Source organism: Drosophila elegans, unplaced genomic scaffold (genome assembly GCF_018152505.1).
Source record: "Drosophila elegans isolate 14027-0461.03 unplaced genomic scaffold, ASM1815250v1 contig_208, whole genome shotgun sequence".
Taxonomy (NCBI): Eukaryota; Metazoa; Arthropoda; class Insecta; order Diptera; family Drosophilidae; genus Drosophila; species Drosophila elegans.
In genome coordinates this window covers 4,080,672-4,099,127 of record NW_024545578.1, presented here as the reverse complement: position 1 = coordinate 4,099,127, position 18,456 = coordinate 4,080,672, and the positions used below count along the sequence as shown (strand labels likewise).

General features: G+C 43.1%; 2 protein-coding genes and 1 long non-coding RNA gene across 6 annotated transcripts; 2 read left to right on the top strand and 1 right to left on the bottom strand.

Moving 5' to 3' along the window:
- The first annotated feature begins 190 nt into the window (after window positions 1-190).
- Window positions 191-9,368, top strand: LOC108146189 (DENN domain-containing protein 5B). 3 transcript variants are annotated; one of them, XM_017272098.2, is made up of 15 exons: window positions 191-361; window positions 555-1,012; window positions 1,069-1,178; window positions 1,954-2,366; window positions 2,433-2,722; window positions 2,783-3,863; window positions 4,672-4,878; window positions 5,609-5,786; window positions 5,842-6,181; window positions 6,243-6,372; window positions 6,434-6,684; window positions 6,758-6,903; window positions 7,115-7,233; window positions 7,306-7,688; window positions 8,163-9,368. In XM_017272098.2, the coding sequence occupies exons 2-15, from the start codon at window positions 739-741 to the stop codon at window positions 8,582-8,584; spliced, it is 4,344 nt and encodes a 1,447-aa protein (XP_017127587.1). In that variant the 5' UTR covers window positions 191-361; window positions 555-738; the 3' UTR covers window positions 8,585-9,368. The 3 variants fall into 3 exon arrangements, with proteins under 3 accessions (XP_017127587.1, XP_017127589.1, XP_017127588.1); XM_017272099.2 differs by lacking the exon at window positions 191-361 and adding an exon at window positions 386-502; XM_017272100.2 differs by lacking the exons at window positions 5,842-6,181; window positions 6,243-6,372; window positions 6,434-6,684; ... (2 more) ...; window positions 7,306-7,688; window positions 8,163-9,368 and having other exon boundaries at window positions 5,355-5,638.
- Window positions 3,877-4,286, bottom strand: LOC108146190. Its single transcript, XR_001774465.2, has 2 exons — window positions 4,140-4,286; window positions 3,877-4,093 (listed from the first exon to the last, which is right to left on the bottom strand). It is a non-coding gene; the product is annotated as an uncharacterized LOC108146190 (long non-coding RNA).
- A 609-nt stretch (window positions 9,369-9,977) lies between the features above and the next one.
- LOC108146017 (choline-phosphate cytidylyltransferase A) lies at window positions 9,978-18,319 on the top strand. 2 transcript variants are annotated; one of them, XM_017271792.2, is made up of 4 exons: window positions 9,978-10,220; window positions 15,411-16,027; window positions 16,591-16,914; window positions 16,977-18,319. In XM_017271792.2, the coding sequence occupies exons 2-4, from the start codon at window positions 15,491-15,493 to the stop codon at window positions 17,715-17,717; spliced, it is 1,602 nt and encodes a 533-aa protein (XP_017127281.1). In that variant the 5' UTR covers window positions 9,978-10,220; window positions 15,411-15,490; the 3' UTR covers window positions 17,718-18,319. The 2 variants fall into 2 exon arrangements, with proteins under 2 accessions (XP_017127281.1, XP_017127282.1); XM_017271793.2 differs by lacking the exons at window positions 9,978-10,220; window positions 15,411-16,027 and adding an exon at window positions 16,428-16,526.
- Window positions 18,320-18,456: the final 137 nt, after the last annotated feature.

Sequence of the window (18,456 nt, the reverse complement as noted above, 5' to 3'; positions counted from 1 at the left end):
TAATTTTTTACTTTCAGTTCATTGTAAGGCTTTACCTCTTGGTAATTATAATCTCGAATTTCGTCTTAAACCCATGATATTGAAAAGTAAAATAAAAAAAACTAATTTTTACTTCACGTTTTTATTATGAACTCCAAGTTCCCAACCACCGAAGTTCTCAACCACCCGACCAATCGATGTTTATCCACCTCTAGTAGTTTGTTTGCCAAAAAATTCAGTGGAAATACTCCACATATATTTGTATTTGTCCAGCTGCTGTTGTTGCTGGCTCCAAACAAATACGCAACCAGTTTTTAACCCAGTTTCTAAGGCTCCAAAGAAATCAGCTCCAAAAGTCACAGCAAAGTTGTGTGGCAGAAAGGTGGGTGAAGAGTGCGAGAAGGAGAGTGTTTTCTTTTGCCCTTTTTGTTGTTGTTGGTGGTGGTGGACGGACGTGGGCAACGACATTGGCATAGAAAACTTTGCATACACTCTCTCCTGCACACCTACACTCTCGTCAAAAGTAAAAATAAAAAACAAATAAATAAAAATAGCACTTGAACGTATTTTTGCAGACGGAAATTGATTGGTTGTGTAAATTGGAAAGTGCACGAAATCGCGAGCGCATAACGGTACATGTATACACACACAAGCAGCACACGAACACATGGAGGCAGTGCTTTTTGTTTGATGTCCCACTTGGCGGATTAAAGACAAAGAGAGAGAAAAGGAGGAGGAGGAGGAGCAGGACGAGGAGCGATGACCACGCGGGAGAATGTCGTCGCCAGTCGTTTGTCCAAGTTGATGCTCAGCAGCGGGAATGGTAGTGGAAATGGCAGTGGTGGCAACCAGATGCCGCCATCCTCCGGCCAGCAGGTCCAATCGCCCACCTCGCCCGGAGAGCAGTCCCAGTCCCAATCCGAGCTAAACCAATTAAAGCGGGACGCGGATCCGCAGTTCTCGCGCTTCGCCGACTACTTTGTGATATGTGGACTGGACCTGGACACGGGCCTCGAGCCGGATCGCTTTGCGGGTAAGTGAATGCTTGCCAAGAGTCGGTTGGTTATACTTAATATCCCTATCTTTCAGGGGACAACCTGCACTGCTCGCCACTGGACCGCGCCTACAAGAGCAAACCACTGGCCCATTATCCCGAGAATGTGCCCTGGAACCCCTTCGATGCCCATGGAATTTGCATGGTAAATCAGGAGGTCATTCCCCATCCGTCTGTATTAGGGTGGGTCGGTTAAATTCGATTAGATAGTGTCAGATAAACTTTTATCATTATATAGCCAGCTAACATTAGCCCAAAATTAATCATTTAAATTTTAAATTGTTTGATTTTGTGTATTCATAGCTTAAAATACTTTTTTTTTTTTTAATATTCATTAAAGATCCAAAGATATTAAAAAAAATGATTTACGATAGCCCCATAACTGCATAAACTTTCGCATTTAAAGTAATCGACCCACCATAAGCCCAAAAAACATCTTCCATACCATATTCTGTGTCAAAAGATGATGAAAAATGTGTGTAATTAGGTCAGATGATGGATAAACACGTGTCATTGGAATCAGGTCGTTTTGTTTTGCTAGCCATGTTTAATGTTTCTCTTTTTTATATTAAAATTTAATTTTGTAGAATATATTTTTCATAACTTAAAAGATATCAAAAGAAAATTGTTAAAAATGCAAAGTATTCGACCCACCCTAATCCATATTCATGTCTAATTGAGCTCAATTGGCTGCCCTTTCGGTGGAAATTCATGCTTGGCTAGCCAGCTCATTGATACGAGTTGGGAGTGGAGAGAGGAGCACTTTTAATTGATGCCACGACTACGGCCGCGTCATCCCACCCCGTTAAACCCTCTTATCTCGGGTATCTGGGCACATGTGTTCTAATGAATGGATTTTATTTATGCCCGCCACTTGAGACTAAGTAGTCACCCTGCCCTCCCTTTTGTCTTCCACACAGCTCTCCCTGCCGCAGGGCCTGCGTTTCCGCACCCAGAAGCATAACATCGAGCCCAGATTCCATTCGTTTGCCACCACGCGGGAGGATGGAAAGCGGTGCTATGGATTCAGCCTGGTGTTCTACGAGGAGATCCGTAACAGGAACATTTGCGGGGCCATTCACACGCTGCAGAGCATGTTCATCACAGAGCTGTCCAATGGCCAGCAGACGCACTCGCTCAGCCGGGTGAAGCAGGATGGCCCGGTCAGTCGCTCACTGCCGAGGCACTTTAAGGTGGCCGGCCAGGCGCCGCAGTCCGCACAAAGCTACTACGACATCAACAAGGACAAGCTGTACGTGGCCAAGAGCATCACGCTGATTTGCCAGGCTCCCTACGCCTTTGCCGCCCAGATGTTTCTCAAGAATCTCTACAGGTGAGTGACCTCACTTATAAATATAATAACATTTTCACTGATACTTATTTGTCTCCTACATCCTAGATGTCTTCCCCGTCAGCCTGGTGCTGGCATAAGTTTGGAGTCCTATGTGTACAACATACTCTATGAGGTGATGCTGCCGCAGCCGGGCAAGTCCATCCGCGTTTACCTGCCGCCCACAGAGCCGCATCTGCCCGCCATTGCACTGATCCTTCAACGCCCACTTCTGGCCACCGAGCTGCCCCTGCTCGACTTCCCGCTACGTCTGCTTTTCAAGTACCTGGGCGTGGAGTGTGTTATACAGCTGCTGACTTGCGTCCTTCTAGAGAATCAGGTCCTGCTGCGGTCCACAGGTAGGAGTTTTAAACAATATGTAAAGGGAAATAACATGTATTATGTATTCGTATTTGTAGACTACCAAAGACTTATGATCGTGGGCGAGTGCATTACTTCGCTGTTGTTTCCGTTTGTGTGGCCACATGTCTATGCTCCTATACTACCAGCTGCCCTGCACCACTTCCTGGATGCACCAGTGCCCTTTGTGATGGGACTGCATGCCGAATGCGAGGCTGCTCACAAGATCGGCAGCGAGGCAACGCTCTGCTTTGTGGATATCGACAAGAAGCACATCCAGCTGCCCGAGGAGCTTCCAGTCTTTCCACACAAGCTGGACTTTATGGCCGAGATTGGTTCGGTGCTGGACAAGTTCGAGATTGAGCGGGACCGCGACCAGGAGCCCAGCTTTAGGAACGGCTATGTAGGCAGGGGAGCTGGAGGAGGGCCGGGCGGCAATGGTGGCGGCGGACCAGGAGGAGTGGATGCCATGATCTCCAGCTGCACTTTGCCCACTGGCTTGCAGGCTGCTCGCCGTAGCAAGGAGCGTTTTCAACAGCTACAGGAGACGGTCTATACGCTGTCGGGATCGCCAGGCGGTGGTGTCGTGGACTACCAACCGCTGATTGCACATCCCTCGAGGATCGATCACGTGCCACGCATCGCCGACTTTTTGCGCAGGAAGGGAGGTATAAGGGGAGCTGGCTCTCCTGTGGGCAGTCCCACAGTCTCGCTGTCTTCCTCACCGGTCGGCATATACCACGACGTGGACGCAGTGGACGCCACAATGCCAGTCACCGCTCGCCGTGGTGAGAAACAAAAGCTGAGCCCCGTGGATCAGTACTACCAGGACCTGCGCATCAATAACTCGGTGCGAGAGATCTTCCTCAATCGATTCGTGCACATGTTCCACGCCTACGAGTACTTTGTGATCTATCCAAATCAAGCGCGTGACGAGTGGATCTCGAACCGTGAAACGCTGCAGAACTTTGACAAGTCCTCGTTCCTGTCCGATCAGCCGGAGCACCATCGCGCCTTCCTGTCGCGCTTTCTTGAATCTCAAATGTTCGCCACGCTGATCGACAACAAGATCCTGGCCATGTGGGAGTCGCAGCCTGACGAGCAGCTTCAGCTGTTCGATCAGCGCGTTAAACTACTGAGGTAAGTGTAAAAATGAGTAGTAAAACGTTATATATTTTTATAATAGTCCAAATAACATAAAATATATCACGAACGGAATACTTAAAACATTTTCACTATTAGTTAAGCCTCTAGTATTACTTCTACCACCACGATTACGACGTCGTCTTCTTTTCGGCTTCCACTTGTACCAACTTCCCCCTTTCCCCTTTTTTTTGCGCATATATTGAGCAGGTCGCATGTTGAAGAATCTAACGATAATTAGTACCTGGCGTTAGAATTCTGTTATTAACTTACTCCCTCTTCACTCGCTTAACATCCTTAAGAGATGAGTTCGACATGTTAGTGGGAAGTGGGCTGGTTTCCTTATAGATTATATCACCAATCACGAAAATCACAATGACAAGCAACACTAAAATTTGGATAACGTACATACTATGTCGTTTTTGGTTGACTTACATTTGGGGTTTAATATAGTGGAGTGACATGATTTTCAGAGTGCCATCAAGTTTAAATATTTTTATTTAAGTAAATTAAAATAGCCCACGAACATAGGATTATTTAATAGTATTTATATTTATAAAAAATATTACATCAATATAACCAATTAAAATTTGTACTGATTAACATGATTGACATGTTCTCAGAGTGTCATCTAGTTATAATAAATTATAAATATTCCAGCTCTTTAATTTAATAGTTTTGCGTCAACTGTTCCTCATTTCTCCTTTGTTTTTTTTAATCAGTATTTTAATTATTCATGTTTATTATAAAACCATGTTGAGAATGTATTTTTAATGTATTTCTCTGTTATGCTATTCCATTTCAGGCGACGTCACGGGGAGAACATGATCGCGGCCACCAGCTATGAGCCGTGTGTGCTCAGCCAGGACTCGCAACAGGGCTTTGAGAAGCGGCTCAACTGCATCGACATCGAAGTGACGCCACCCAGCGAAATTCTGGCCAACCGGGCGGCCTACTTCCGCAGTTTTCCACTGCTCGAGAAGGGTGTTCTCAATCAGGAGTGCGCCTCGAGGTAGTTGCCCTCAGTTCCCTCTGTTTATATAGTTAGTCGTATAGAGCACGTCCTGCTTTAAGATCGAACACCAGTCCCTATCCCCTAACCCCCGCACCCATCCAATAACAAGAGTCCCCAAATATCGGGGGAGAAATGTACCTTAGCCCCGCAAAGGGATGGCAAACGTTTGATATTACGTAAATATTAATTATAGATACCATAGACACTTAGTTGTACGTAGATGTATCTCATGTGTACCTTTTGTTAGCTCAAATTGGCTCAAATCGAATCAAATAGCGCCTTCTCCACTGGATACTCACTTCCGTTGGTAGCATATATTTTTATTTCTACTCGTATTGTTTTCTTTTAGTGCATACCAATTAACAATAAATTCAGCATTCTCCAATCGTTAACCGAGACTCTTTGTTTTGTTTTGTTTTGTTTCGTTCGTTCCCCCTTCCCGCCGTAAATTGCACCGCATGCACTGCCCACAGCTCACCGCCTGCTAATCCTACTCCACCTGGTCATCCATCCACATCCATATCCACCAGCCCATCCTCGAGCCCCCTTCGAAATTCCCACTAATCCGCTGTCTCTTTATTCTCGTTCGAAATTCAAACTAAACTCAAACCGAAACTTCAAACTCATCCGCGCTAACCTCCATCAACCAACAAAAAACCTCAACCAAAAACCGTATCCGTATCCGAATCCGCCTCCGATTCCGCAACCGCATCCGCATCCTTAACAGAGGCAACAGCCTGCGGCGGGTGAAGAACGGCAATAAGTGGCGGGCCAGGGAGATCTCGTTGGACCAGAAGCCCGGCTCGAATGCCATCAATCGACTCTCGGCCAACCTGACCACAGCGGATGTGAGTCCGGCCTTGATAGCCCAGGCCAATTGGACGTTTGTGGAGCGACTGCTGAAGGTAAGCTTCTTGATTTTGGATTGAAACTGTTCTAATTCCTATCACATCATTGTAGGACATCAAATCGAAGACCAACCGCATGCTGCTCGAGAAACTGGGCAATGAGGCAGTGGCCTTGGGTCTCAAAGGCGATGGCATCGAGGAGAATACCCTGATAGCCAGCATGTGTGATCTGCTGGAGAAGATCTGGTCGCATGGCCTGCAAAACAAACAGGGCAAGTCAGCCCTGTGGGCGCATCTACAGGCCTACCTCGAGATGCAGGAGACCAGGGGAGCTGGCGATAGTTCGGGAGCGGAACAGACGCCACAGGTGTCCAGCAGTCCGGGCAACAAGATGACCATTGCCACAGCCTCGCCAGCATTGGCCTGGAATGCTATGCGCAAGCGCATGGATTGTGAGTGAAGAAGTTTGGTCTTCCTTTTCAAATTGTAAGCCTTAAAATTGTCCCTTGTCAGATCTCTCCACATTCCAAACGGACTTTGACAGTCCGCCCAGTCCAAATCGCAGTCGGTCGCGGGATCGCAATAAATTCGTGGGCCTGGAGCAGCTGTGTCCATTACCCGAATCCCTAGAGTTCGATGTAAAGTGAGTAGAGACACTAAAAACCAAAGCTTATATATATTACAAAGAGATCTTATCCCCGTAGAAACGTGCTGGCCATGGCGGATATCAAGACGCATATTGGCTACACCCGTGCTTGGGTGCGTCTATCGCTGGAGAAGAAGCTGCTGTCCAGGCATTTTCGTACCTTGCTCTCCGACGAGGCCCTGCTGCGATCGCTGTACAAGCGCTCGGCCTTTCTGCGCTGCGAGGAGGAGAAGGAGCAGTTCCTCTACCATCTGCTCACACTCAATACGGTGGACTACTTTAGCTTCACCAATATCTACCCCACGACGAGTAGGTTACGCTAGCAGTCCCTAAAGCTTGCCCATAAGCCATCATTTGGTTCGCTTCCCTTTCCCGCCCACAGAGCTGCCCTACCGCGTCGTGATCTTCCCCTCCCGCAAGTATGGCTCCTACCACACCTCCAGCAACGTTTGGATCATGGTCTCGGGCACCATGAATGAGACACAACGAGTGCCGGTCCCCAAGGGCTCTCTGGAATTCATCTTCCATGTAAGTTACGCCCTTGGTGTGAAAGAAAATTACTTAATTAAGGCGCTAAGCCCTTTTGCAGCTCAAAAAAATATTATATTTTAGTGAATTGGCCAATTTGTTTGTCTTGCTATTATATAGTTAAAAATTAAGTAAACAAAAAAGTTCAAGTGAGGGTTGCCCTACTCCAAATTCCCTCCTAGCAACTAATCCAAGGCCCTTCCTTTTGCAGTACAAGAACCTTGGCCTACTGACAACCATGCGCATTGGTCATGACAACTCGGGACCCAGCCACAAGTGGCTGGTGGAGCAGGTGGTGATGCGCAATGAGGTCACCGGCCACACCTACAAGTAAGCTGAGCAGCAACCCGGGTTCGCCGTGTGTAATATAATTTTGCTTTCCCCCCCCAAAAAAAAAAAAAGATTCCCCTGTGGCCGTTGGCTGGGCCGCGGCGTAGATGACGATTCCACGGAACGCCTGCTGGTGGGCCAACGGGTTTCGACGAGCGTGAAGAACGCCGAGCTGGTCCCAGGAGCGGATACCCGCACGCCGCCACGAACAAGGAGTCCCAGTGTTCAGCGCCAGGAGTCACTGGCTCCCTCGGAAATTCAACACCAACTGGGCAACTGCGTCAACGTCCTGGTCAAGTGGCACTACAAACCCAGCCGAGACCGGGATGTGGGCACGCTGACCAACCTGCTGTGCGGCGACGATGGACTGGTCAAGTGCCTGGAGCAGGTCTTCCTTTGCGGCTTTCGGTCGGCGCGGTTCTTTGGACGGAATCTTTACATTTGGGACTATTTCAGTAAGGGGAATTTTTAAATGTTTTTAAATTGACTAAGATTATTTGGAGTCTGGAAAAGCTACATTTACATATATGCTCTGCGCTACAAATTTAAAATTCTCCAAACACTTAACATTATTTCTATGGTGCCATTTTTTTGGGGAAAAATTAACCTATTTGACCCTTTTTTGTCTTATTTCACTAGAAAAAGAATGTTATTTAACGTTCATATACTTGTTAAATGGATTGGTAACATAGAGCTAAAATTCTAGATCCGTCAACCATAAAACATGCACTCCTAAAAAACTAAATTCATTTCATACCTTTATCTTAACAATCAGGGAATTCATTTGCAATGAAAACCCAAACTTACGTCTCTGGTGGATTTTGTCTATTTAAAGCCAGTGCTATTATAGAGATTATTGAAAATTTTGATTACTTACCAAGACCTTAAATATTTGAATCCTGCTAATCATTTCCTTTTACCTTTTGCAGCCAAGATCAAAGAGCTGTTTGAACAAAATCTGCAGCTGGAACTGGAGGACTCAGCCTCTAGTTTGGACTCCTCCCTCAGCAATGGAAGCGGAGGCGGCGGAAACAGTTTGCAGCGCCGTGAGATCTCCAGCATTTGGCGGCTGTACGTGCAACTGATGGACGAGATCAACGGCACGGCGCTCGGCAAGGATGGTAAATTCCAGCTGCTGATCTGTCTTAGCCTGCGGGAGCACCTTCTCACGCGGCTCATAAAGCCAATGGCTCTGACCAAGGTTACTCATGAGATGTACGAGGAGGAGAGCTTCCTGCGGCGCCGCAATCTTCTCACTTTTCTCATCCAAATCCTGGAGCCGCTGGACGACTGCCACATCGTGCTGGAGAACTCGATAACACAGGGCATACGCATTCCGTCCCAATGCTGAGGATCGGATGCTTCTCACCCAACTCCCACTGCAATACACCATTTACCACAAATACTCACCCACGGACATTTGCAACCAGTGACCTAGAGAATACTCACATACATATGCTCTTAAGGAATCTCGGAAACTCTCGAATTCGTTGTTAGCTTTTAATATGAAGCGGAGAAGAAACACTTGCCCCTGATTACACCTAATTCTAATTCTAATCCCAAGCCTAGCCACTTGCCATTCGACCCAACAACAGCTTGCCAAGAAACCAAGTCAAAACGCTGAACGTTTTAGAGGATGGAATGGATGAAATGGATGCCAGTCCCAGGAACATTGAAGCCAAAGTTGAACAAAATTCCTTGTCATCGACGCAATCGAATTTTAAAGACATTTACTGTGCAATTAAGACGTTTACTATAAAGAATTCTAAAATGTTGTTCAAAAATCTACATATATATAAAAATGTACGCGTGTGTGTAGCTAGTAGATAAGGTCCCAAAATCCTAAACCGAATCCAGTCAATTCTCCTGAGTTCCCAATTTCAACGGTAGCTTTTATTTTAGTTGATTTACCAAAGAATCTTTGTTTTTTATTACGGCCAACTGATGTGGCGAATATTTTGTATATTACTATATATTTTTGGTATTTTAAGAGTGAGTGAAATGAGATTTACTCAAAGGTGTTTATACGTTATATTCAAGCTTTATTTTTACATTACATTTTTTTAGCCAAAAATGTTTGCAGATAATACATAAGACACTGAAAGTCAATAAATACGCAAAAGACATTAATGAAATTTAAAGATGGAATTATTTTGGTTATCCACTGCAATCAAACTTATAAATGTTGACATTACTTTACATTATAAGTCATTTCTTCGATGATGTTGCCGGGGGGAGAATAAATTACCACTAACAAATGCGTATCCATCCTGGAATATATTGCGATTCACTAGTCGACAAATGTAATTTCTAATTAATCCCTAACATTCTCGCAAGTTTAGTGGAGGTGTTCCATATCATGCCCGATTATAATATTGGCTGTTCTCTCATAATTCTTACAAATCTCTACATAATATCCCGTATTCCTAATTTAAGAGTACATTTTTAATAATTATAACGTGCTTTACTAACTGCAATTATCGCAAAATACATAATTTGGAAATAGTAATAGTCAAATGGTATCAATGCTTTAAAAGGAAATGATTTTTGGACGGAAAATATTAAGCAAAAGCCTCATGTTAACCTTACTATTTTCTAAAATTTGTAAAAAACCACAGTTCTAGCAGTTTTCAAACAACATTCATGAACGAACATGTTTTGAATTTTTGGTATATTTTGCCAGCCCTGACGAAGAACTCTCGGGTTCCGACTTCAAGGTCACACTGCGAGGGATATTTTTGCTATAACGCTACGGTCGCTCTAGCCGCATAAACTAAAAAAGTTAATCGGTGCGTTCGTTCGGTTTATTCGAAATTGTGTTTGTGGCCGACTAACAGCAAACAAATTGTTAACAAGTGACGGCTTTTTCGAGTTCCGTGCGTGCGTCATTCCAGCCTGAGCCATTGAGTTTCGTTTCGAAGCGGAGAGAAAAGAGCAGCGCCAATCGATAATCGAAAGAACCGTTCCGAGTTGGAAGAAAGTGGAAAGTAAGTTGAGAGTGGAAACTATTTAAGTGTGATTTTTCAATGCGGATGCGGGTCACTGGGCTGGGAAACGAAAATATTTACGCTTCTGGGAGGATGACGTGAGCAGTTTGTTTGAGAGCAGACAAAAAGAGAGTGGGTGGGAGAGAGCTCTCCTTTTGGGGGCCCTATTTCGCCTGCTCAGCAATGTGCGTTTTCGATTCTTGCTCCTCTCAAGGCTTGTTTACATAATCACCTTCTCCTGGTCCGTTTTACCCCCCTCTTGCGACAAACAGCTGCCTCTTATCGATTTTTTGCTCTTTGCAGCCGGCAAGACGACGCCATTAATTGGCCGTCGCCACGTCATGCTCGTCGTATGATTTCTTGTGTTGCAGGTGCCCCCGCCCCCCTTTCACTTCCCCACTCCCGATTGACGCGTCATTAGGGGACGTACTTTGCCCTGCGATCGTACGATTTCCCCAGCGGCAGCGTCATTCCATTGGGGCAAGTATTAGTCATGGGTGCTCTGCTCCACTTTCCCAAGTGCTATTTACCGTTGCGTTGCGTGGCCTCTCTTTTTCCAGCGAATAACCACAACAGAGAGGGGGAAGTGCGAGAGAGTGAGAAAGAGAGTGGGTGCGCGTGTTTGGAGAGATCACACGCACAATCAGAATCAGCTGTTTCGGCTTCTCAATGAAATTTGTATTTCATGCGTAAACGAGCGCGAAAGAGACGGAAAGCATTGTGCAATACTCGTAGACAATCTTATCTATTTCGAACTTAAAAACCGCTATAAATTTTAATTAGGTTGCACCAGAAACGTGTCAATACGAAAATTACAGTTCCTATTCCACAAACGATAATACCCAGAGCATTCTCGCACGTACTTCTCTCTTTTGCACTTTGTAGTATAGCATCCAAAATCACAGTTGACGTCAACTTGCTTTTTCGGTGTATTCCGTTCATTAATGATAAGCACACGCCACAAGGTTATCACTGCATGCACAGCCTATAATAGAAAACACCCCACGTTCAGTCTATAATTGTCAACCGATCGCAGCTTATCAATGGCGAAAACACTCGTACGCGCGGGGATATTTTAATACAACTTGTGATTCTCCTCGTACGAATTTCGAGGGTTCAGAACTGTACTTTCAACCTTTTGCTCTTGGCCAAAAGCGAACGAAAAGCCAAAAGGCAAACTCCAAAATCATTTTCTTCTGTACCGTGAGATTCGCCAGAGTTCTTTGGCCTGTTAGAAAGCTATTTTAAGAAGCGTAACGCATACTATATTTGCCATAACTACACATTTTTCATAGTGTGCAAGGTCCATTGAGTGAAAAACATATAAAAACAACTTTGCTTTAATCATCACATCAAATGCTCTAATTTAATAAATTTTTGTCGAATGATCTGAGGTTCAGACACTGAACACATCCGGTTTTCATGTTGACATCAAACAAGTAACAAAAAAATCGTTATCATTATTTCAACAATTAGGGTGCTGAATAAAAGCAGTTGGAAAGTTATTTTACAAAGCTTTTTATTCTTTAAAGCGACCTTAGTTTTCCGTTTGTGTAAATATTTTTCGGAGCGATTAGAAGAAGCAAGTGTTTTAAGAAGAAGCAAGTGTTTAGCACATTTTCATGGTTAAAATAAGATAAAACAGAGCTGTGATGTTCTCATATTAAGAAAAATCCTTAGGCTTTGAACCATACTATTTAAAACAAAATATTTAAAATTTTCACTTTGTTCTAAATATGTTGTGTGTGACAAAAAACATATTTGAACGAAAACATGTTTGAATGTGTAGTAAAAACACAAAATCAGGCGATTTCATAATAATCTTTCTAGTAAGTCTACATACAAAAGTGTTTATGGCTTAGAGGGCTAGCCTGACCTATGTCTGGGGAAAATACGCACATAGTATAAAGAAATAATCCCGTACTCGTACTGATAGCGAACTTTGCCTGCCATCCGTTGTGCCACGCTGGCAAGATCGGACCGACCGATTATCAGGCTTGTAGTGTAGTGTGTTTGCTGTGTTCTAAGTATAATTTAGCGTATGTTTGTCTTATCTCTGGTATAAGTACTAAAAACACAACTCATTTCCACAAAACGCATTTATCGTGTTCGATAGTCGCGATTCGAGTGCAGCGGAAGCGCCCGTCACACACAAATATTGTTCTTCTGTCAGATAAGTTAAGAGCAGGTAGGAAAATCTTATCTATCACCTGCTTTAACTGCCCGGCAATTTGGTAATCGATTTTACGAGTCCCACACTTGTCCACTCGTCCACCCACTCGGTTCGAAATGGAACTCTCTCCGGGTTTTGTTTACGTTTTGATTCACTTCACTGGAGGTGGTTTCTTCGTCATAAACATTTAAAATTGAAATCATTACAGTAAATACTTTTGGGGTAAGATTAGATACCCTATCTTATTAGATTAGCTTCAAGTGTCCTTCATTGGAGGCAATATTTCTACCATTGAATAATATAATAACACAAATAATAGTATTAATACTCATTTTTAAAAATCATCATGATAAGAAGTGATTTAATATATCATTCTGTCTTGTGGTCACATTGTTAAATCATTTAAATTCATAATCTTGCATTATAAACACATACCTTCCGTTTTTTTTTTTAGTTTGAGTTCTATTATATTTAATTTCCAAGAATTTTTAAAGGAAAAAAGAAAATAACAATTGTCAGAAGAACAGCTTTGTCATCAAAAGAGAATTTGATCATTTTCTTTGAATAATACTTATTTTCTGGCATGTTGTTCAAAGGAAATCATGGGGCTGTATATTTATGTATGTACATTACTCATAATTAAAAAATTTAAAAAACTTGTTATTAAAGACCATTATAAATGAGTAATTTCATTTTATGCTAAAGCCCTATTTCTTTTATAATTTTCTGAGAACTCGAAGTTACTTTATATTGAGCAATGACTGTACAGTATCGTACGACGTTGACTTATGACGTATCACAGGTGAAGATTGCTAGCGTGTTGCCCGAAATTTAGCTTGGCAACAGAATTAGCATACTTCAGAGAGGCACAATACATTTTTGTTGGCTCCAAAATAAAGCTTACATCAGATCTGATCTTATTCACTCTCTCTTTTCGGACTTTAATCGGATGAACTTGAACCGAAAGCTCATTTCAAGTGACTCAGATGTCCATTAAACCTTGAATACATACAAAATACTTTCCCAAAAAAACAATTCACATGATATGGAGTCTCAAGCGGAATTTCGCTTATCTGTATGTTAGGAGACCAAGGGGACAAGATAGGAAAAGTTCGACTAGACGCATAGAAGTCTCTGACGTATTCGCAATGCCAAGACGACGTAAGCCACATATAGATAAATATACATATGTGTGCCATGCCATGATGAATAAACATGAGAAATCGTTAGTCTACCTAATATTAATGTGAACCACGCACCGCACAGCTGACCGAACAGTGGGAGGTTTTATAAATTTACATAGAAAAATAGTCAAACTTATTGAGCAAATGTTTTATTTAAAAAAAAAAAATAAAAAATAAAATGAGGTATTATCTTACATTTTGGAACTTTCTTTTTACATACACAATTCTAACGATAAGCATATGTTTCATTTAAAAAATGAATAGGCATTTAAAAATAATTTATAAAATAAAAATTATTCATAACCATAAATTTTAAAACCCGTTAGAGTAAAAGGGTATTTTGTATTCGTTGAAAAGTAGATAACATGTAGAAGGAAGCGGTTCCGACCATCTAAAGTATATATATAATGTAAATTCTAACGATGAGGTGATCATACATGAACTTAATAATATCCGTCACAATAATTAGCAAGTACATATATGTAGGTATGTAAGATGACGGTCTTATTAAACCATTTTGCGCTTAGTATTGATATTTTTTGGCACAAAAACAGATTTTAAACGACCTTCACGCAACTCGTCATTGAGCCAACAGCCAGAGAAAATTCCTGGTACCAAAAATATGAATTAAGTAATCAAACATGACCACTGTGTATGAGAGAAAGCACGAGGGGATTGGATGGGAAGTGCTGGACGATGTGCTCATCGTTACTGACTCTCGTGTTTGGCGACTGCACTTGTTAACATATGTAAAGTGCAGCGCCATTCGGAACTAGTTCTGCCGCCCACTTTTGCGCCCCATCCCCACTCTACTGCCCCCCATTGATTCAGTTGCTCATCTCTCCGCTGCTCCGAGAATACAAATACGTGTCTATTATTACCGTCTCGTGTTGTTGTTTACCAACCGATGTGGCTATATTTCTGCTGCTCGATTTCTAGGGAATTTCTGTGGTTCGATGCGCGTGGCAAATTAAATCATCCATTTGGCAATTAAAATTGAAATCGATTTGGCCATGGTACAACGCCAAAGAGAAGGGGGCGTGGCAGGGGGAGAATGAGGTGGAGTATAGAGTCGCATGTCACGTGTTTTGTCAGCTTAAAGTAATACCAATATGTGCTACTCAAATTATCCATAAAGGGGTTAATAAAGAGATATCTAATTACATGAAAAAAGAAACAAATGGTAAACGATTTTGCTATAAAAAGATTTTCCTTTGTTTATGCACAAATGCATGCCATTTCAAAAATAAACTTTGTTTATATACCGATGTTTACGGCTTTATTGGATCTTATTTATAAAATGCTTAGTAAACAAGTGCATACCATTTCAGTACACATTAAGCTTATTACAATTTCTTTGAAGTGAAAATAATATTTTATTTATTAAACGATGAAAGAAATCAACACCAGCTTTAAATATTTAAGGGAATCTTTTGTTATAAAACTTTGTTTACAAAACAAGGAAAGGGGGAATAACCGATTAAAAATAAAGGTTGTTAATGAATAAAATTAATTAATAGAGTTTCCGTCTATAAAACTAACAATAATAAGACCAAATGAAATACAGACTTTCTAATTTGATAACAGTGGGTTATGCGTCATTATGTAGTCAGTTTAACAAATAAAGAGTAAACGTTAATACTTGTTTGTAAATACAGGTGACGTATTTTTGGAAAACATATTTATATGGTTAACTGTGCAAATTAGTTTAATAGTAGTGCAGATAAATGTGGGAAATACAAAATAAGTTTTAATTGAAGAAATTCTTGGGGAGAAAGACAATCTATTAAAATGACGTTTCTAACCAACTAATTTTGTTCCTATTTCTTCCAGGTGAAAGTCAATTGAATCTCTGTTCCTGCGTGTCCGTGTTGCAAAATCGTTAAAACTGCCGCTCACAAACATTCGCTGCGATGGCCACCTCATCGATACTCGCCAAAAGCACAATTAACAGCACATCCCCACCGGCCACGCCCAGCAGCAGCGCCTCCACATTGACCACCCGGAAGCGGACCTACGAGACAGCCATTGCCATGCCGTTGTCCACCTCCAACTCCAACTCCACATCCACAAAGGGATCCGAAGTCCAGGATAAGCGCACAAGCAGTCCTAGTCTATCCGGCGGAAAGTCAAAGTCCAAGGAGAGCGTCCAGCTGGACAGTGTGCTGGTGGTCTCCAGCGAGGGAGCCAGTGAGCCCACCACCGCGGCCACCACATTGAGGGACAGCACGCGCACCATCTCACAGAGCGACGCCGATGACGGAGGCGAGGCGGTTGTCGCCGAGGACGCTCTGTCCTCCATCTCCGCCGGCATTACCACGTCAGATTACCTCAGCGGCGGCGTCAAGCGCAAGTACGTTCCGCAGCAGCACACCACACCAGCACCCCTGGTGGTCCCTGCATCCACTTCACAGCAAATCTTCAACGGTAGCGGTGCCTCGGAATTTGCGGTAAGAATCCATGCTTTTTCGATGAAACTTTTAATGAAATCGTAGATTATATACAAGTGTGCCAAAGAAATCAATATGGCTTTGCAGTAAAATTATTTATTTTTTAAATTATTATTTATTTTTTAAATATTTAAATTGAGAAAATAATAAGGGGTTTCGAAATCACATTTTAAGGTCTTTGAAAGTATGCAACAATTTATTTGAGTCTGGAACTCTGATGAATTTGTTCTCAATAATTGCGTTCTGTTTTTTACTGCATACTTTTTGACACATTGTACGTGATTTTAAAAGTGTAGCAATTACTGTGACCATTCCAATAGTTTAAAAATATAGCTTAAGAAATCACAAGTAACAAAGTAACCCATTTATACAGTCTGACAGCTGTGGACAAATTTTACTATAAATCATTTCAAATTACTATTAATATAAAGAGAATATATTTTCTATTTAACTATAAGAAGTTGGACTAGCAATGTGTGATAAGATTGAGGAGGATTGTGTAGGCGGATGATGCAAACGTCCAGTTGAATGACTCAACTAAATGCTAACATTTTATATTGCAGACCATTTGTAAGCCGGCTCCCTTCTCCCACGACGAGGAGGCAATGCTGGAGCGTGAGAGATGCGACTACACAAAGCGGATCACCTACCAGATGGCCCGCTCCGGCCAGACGAGCCGCCGGGTGAGGGTCTACGCCGATGGCATCTACGATCTGTTCCACCAGGGCCATGCCCGTCAATTGATGCAGGCCAAGAACATCTTTCCCAACGTGTACTTAATCGTGGGTGTGTGCAACGATGAGTTGACCCATCGCATGAAGGGACGCACTGTGATGAATGGCTTTGAGCGCTACGAGGGAGTGCGTCACTGTCGCTATGTGGACGAGGTGGGTTATTCCCCGGATTCGAGAAGATGTATTGTTTATTGACAGCCTTCTCTGCTCCACAGATTGTCCAGAACGCACCATGGACGCTGTCGGATGAGTTCATTGCCGACAACAAAATCGATTTTGTGGCCCACGACGACATTCCCTATGGCACCGACGGAATGGACGACATCTATGCCCCGCTGAAGGCACGCGGCATGTTCGTGGCCACGGAACGCACGGAGGGCGTGTCCACCTCGGACATTGTGGCCCGCATCGTGAAGGACTACGATCTGTATGTGCGTCGTAATCTGGCCAGAGGCTACTCGGCCAAGGAGCTGAACGTTTCGTTCCTGTCCGAGAAGAAATTCCGACTGCAGAACAAGATGGATGAGCTGAAGTCGCGCGGCAAGCGGGAGCTCAGCAAGGTGAAGGTGGACATCATCACCAAATGGGAAGAGAAGTCGCGCGAGTTCATCGACACGTTCCTGCTGCTCTTCGGACGCGAGAACCTCAATCATTTGTGGAACGAGTCGAAGGGCAAGCTGCTGCAGGCCCTCAGTCCGCCGGGCAGCCCGTCGGGATCGGTCAATGGCGACGATACGGAGGGGGGCGAGGACTATAGCGAATCTATTGACGAGTACTTGGAGATGGCCGAGAAGCTGAGCGAGGGCAGCGGCAGCAGTGGTGGCTCCCTGAACGGCAAGCAGAAGCGATCCTCGCTGGCCCGTCGCAGCTATCAAAGTCTGCAGAGTCGATCACCACCAGATTTGGACGCAGATGGGGAGGAGCGGGCGGATGAGTACGAGCGACGCAGCGATTGATTCTAGTGTGCTACGGGACCGGGCACAACCTTTTTCTCTACTCTTATTACTACTGTCTTTGATGCTATTGTAAATTGACTTGTTGGCCAACAAGTAACGTTCGACGGCACACTCTAGATGCCCTAGGATCGCCTCGCAGGCTACTCCTCAAACCCCCATCTATTTACTTTAGCCCTAAGTGGTACTGTAATCCCCTAGTTTTAGTTGGCACTCGTTCTCCTCCTTCTTCTACCACACCACCAATTCCCATCTCCACATTTGAGAATCGAGGAATTCGAAATCCTGTAGCTAATTCAGCTGTGTGTGGAACGTCAAGCAAACCAACACAGAAAAGACTCATTTTTGTATTAGGCACGAAATCGGCAGCAAAGGTAGTTCGAGGTGCCGCAAATATCTAGAAATATTTATATTAAATTATTTCGCATTACATTAAACTAAGTTAACAACACAACAACAAGAAGAACACCAACAATATAAGGAAAACCAAACAAAACGCATTCGGAAAATACAAAAGAAAAACAAAAAAACAGTTGGCAATAGCGGAATTATTGCAAATGCTTTGTTAAATATTTTTTGAAAAATAAACATTGAATCGAAAGAAAGAAAGAGAGTTTATTGAGGTATATTGGGTATTGTAAAACATAGTTATCAAAAAATAGTTATTAAAAAATAACCTTGGTTATCAGTCAAGGTCAGTCAAATATATGAACTTCGTTTCTCAAGTATGCAGTGACGTCAT

Coding starts and splice junctions, on each gene's coding strand:
- LOC108146189 (XM_017272098.2), top strand. CDS start 739: ATGACCACGCGGGAGAATGTCGTCGCCAGTCGTTTGTCCAAGTTGATG. Junction 1,013..1,068: donor CGAGCCGGATCGCTTTGCGG/GTAAGTGAATGC, acceptor CCTATCTTTCAG/GGGACAACCTGCACTGCTCG. Junction 6,373..6,433: donor TCCCTAGAGTTCGATGTAAA/GTGAGTAGAGAC, acceptor TTATCCCCGTAG/AAACGTGCTGGCCATGGCGG.
- LOC108146017 (XM_017271792.2), top strand. CDS start 15,491: ATGGCCACCTCATCGATACTCGCCAAAAGCACAATTAACAGCACATCC. Junction 16,028..16,590: donor GCGGTGCCTCGGAATTTGCG/GTAAGAATCCAT, acceptor TTTATATTGCAG/ACCATTTGTAAGCCGGCTCC. Junction 16,915..16,976: donor ACTGTCGCTATGTGGACGAG/GTGGGTTATTCC, acceptor TCTGCTCCACAG/ATTGTCCAGAACGCACCATG.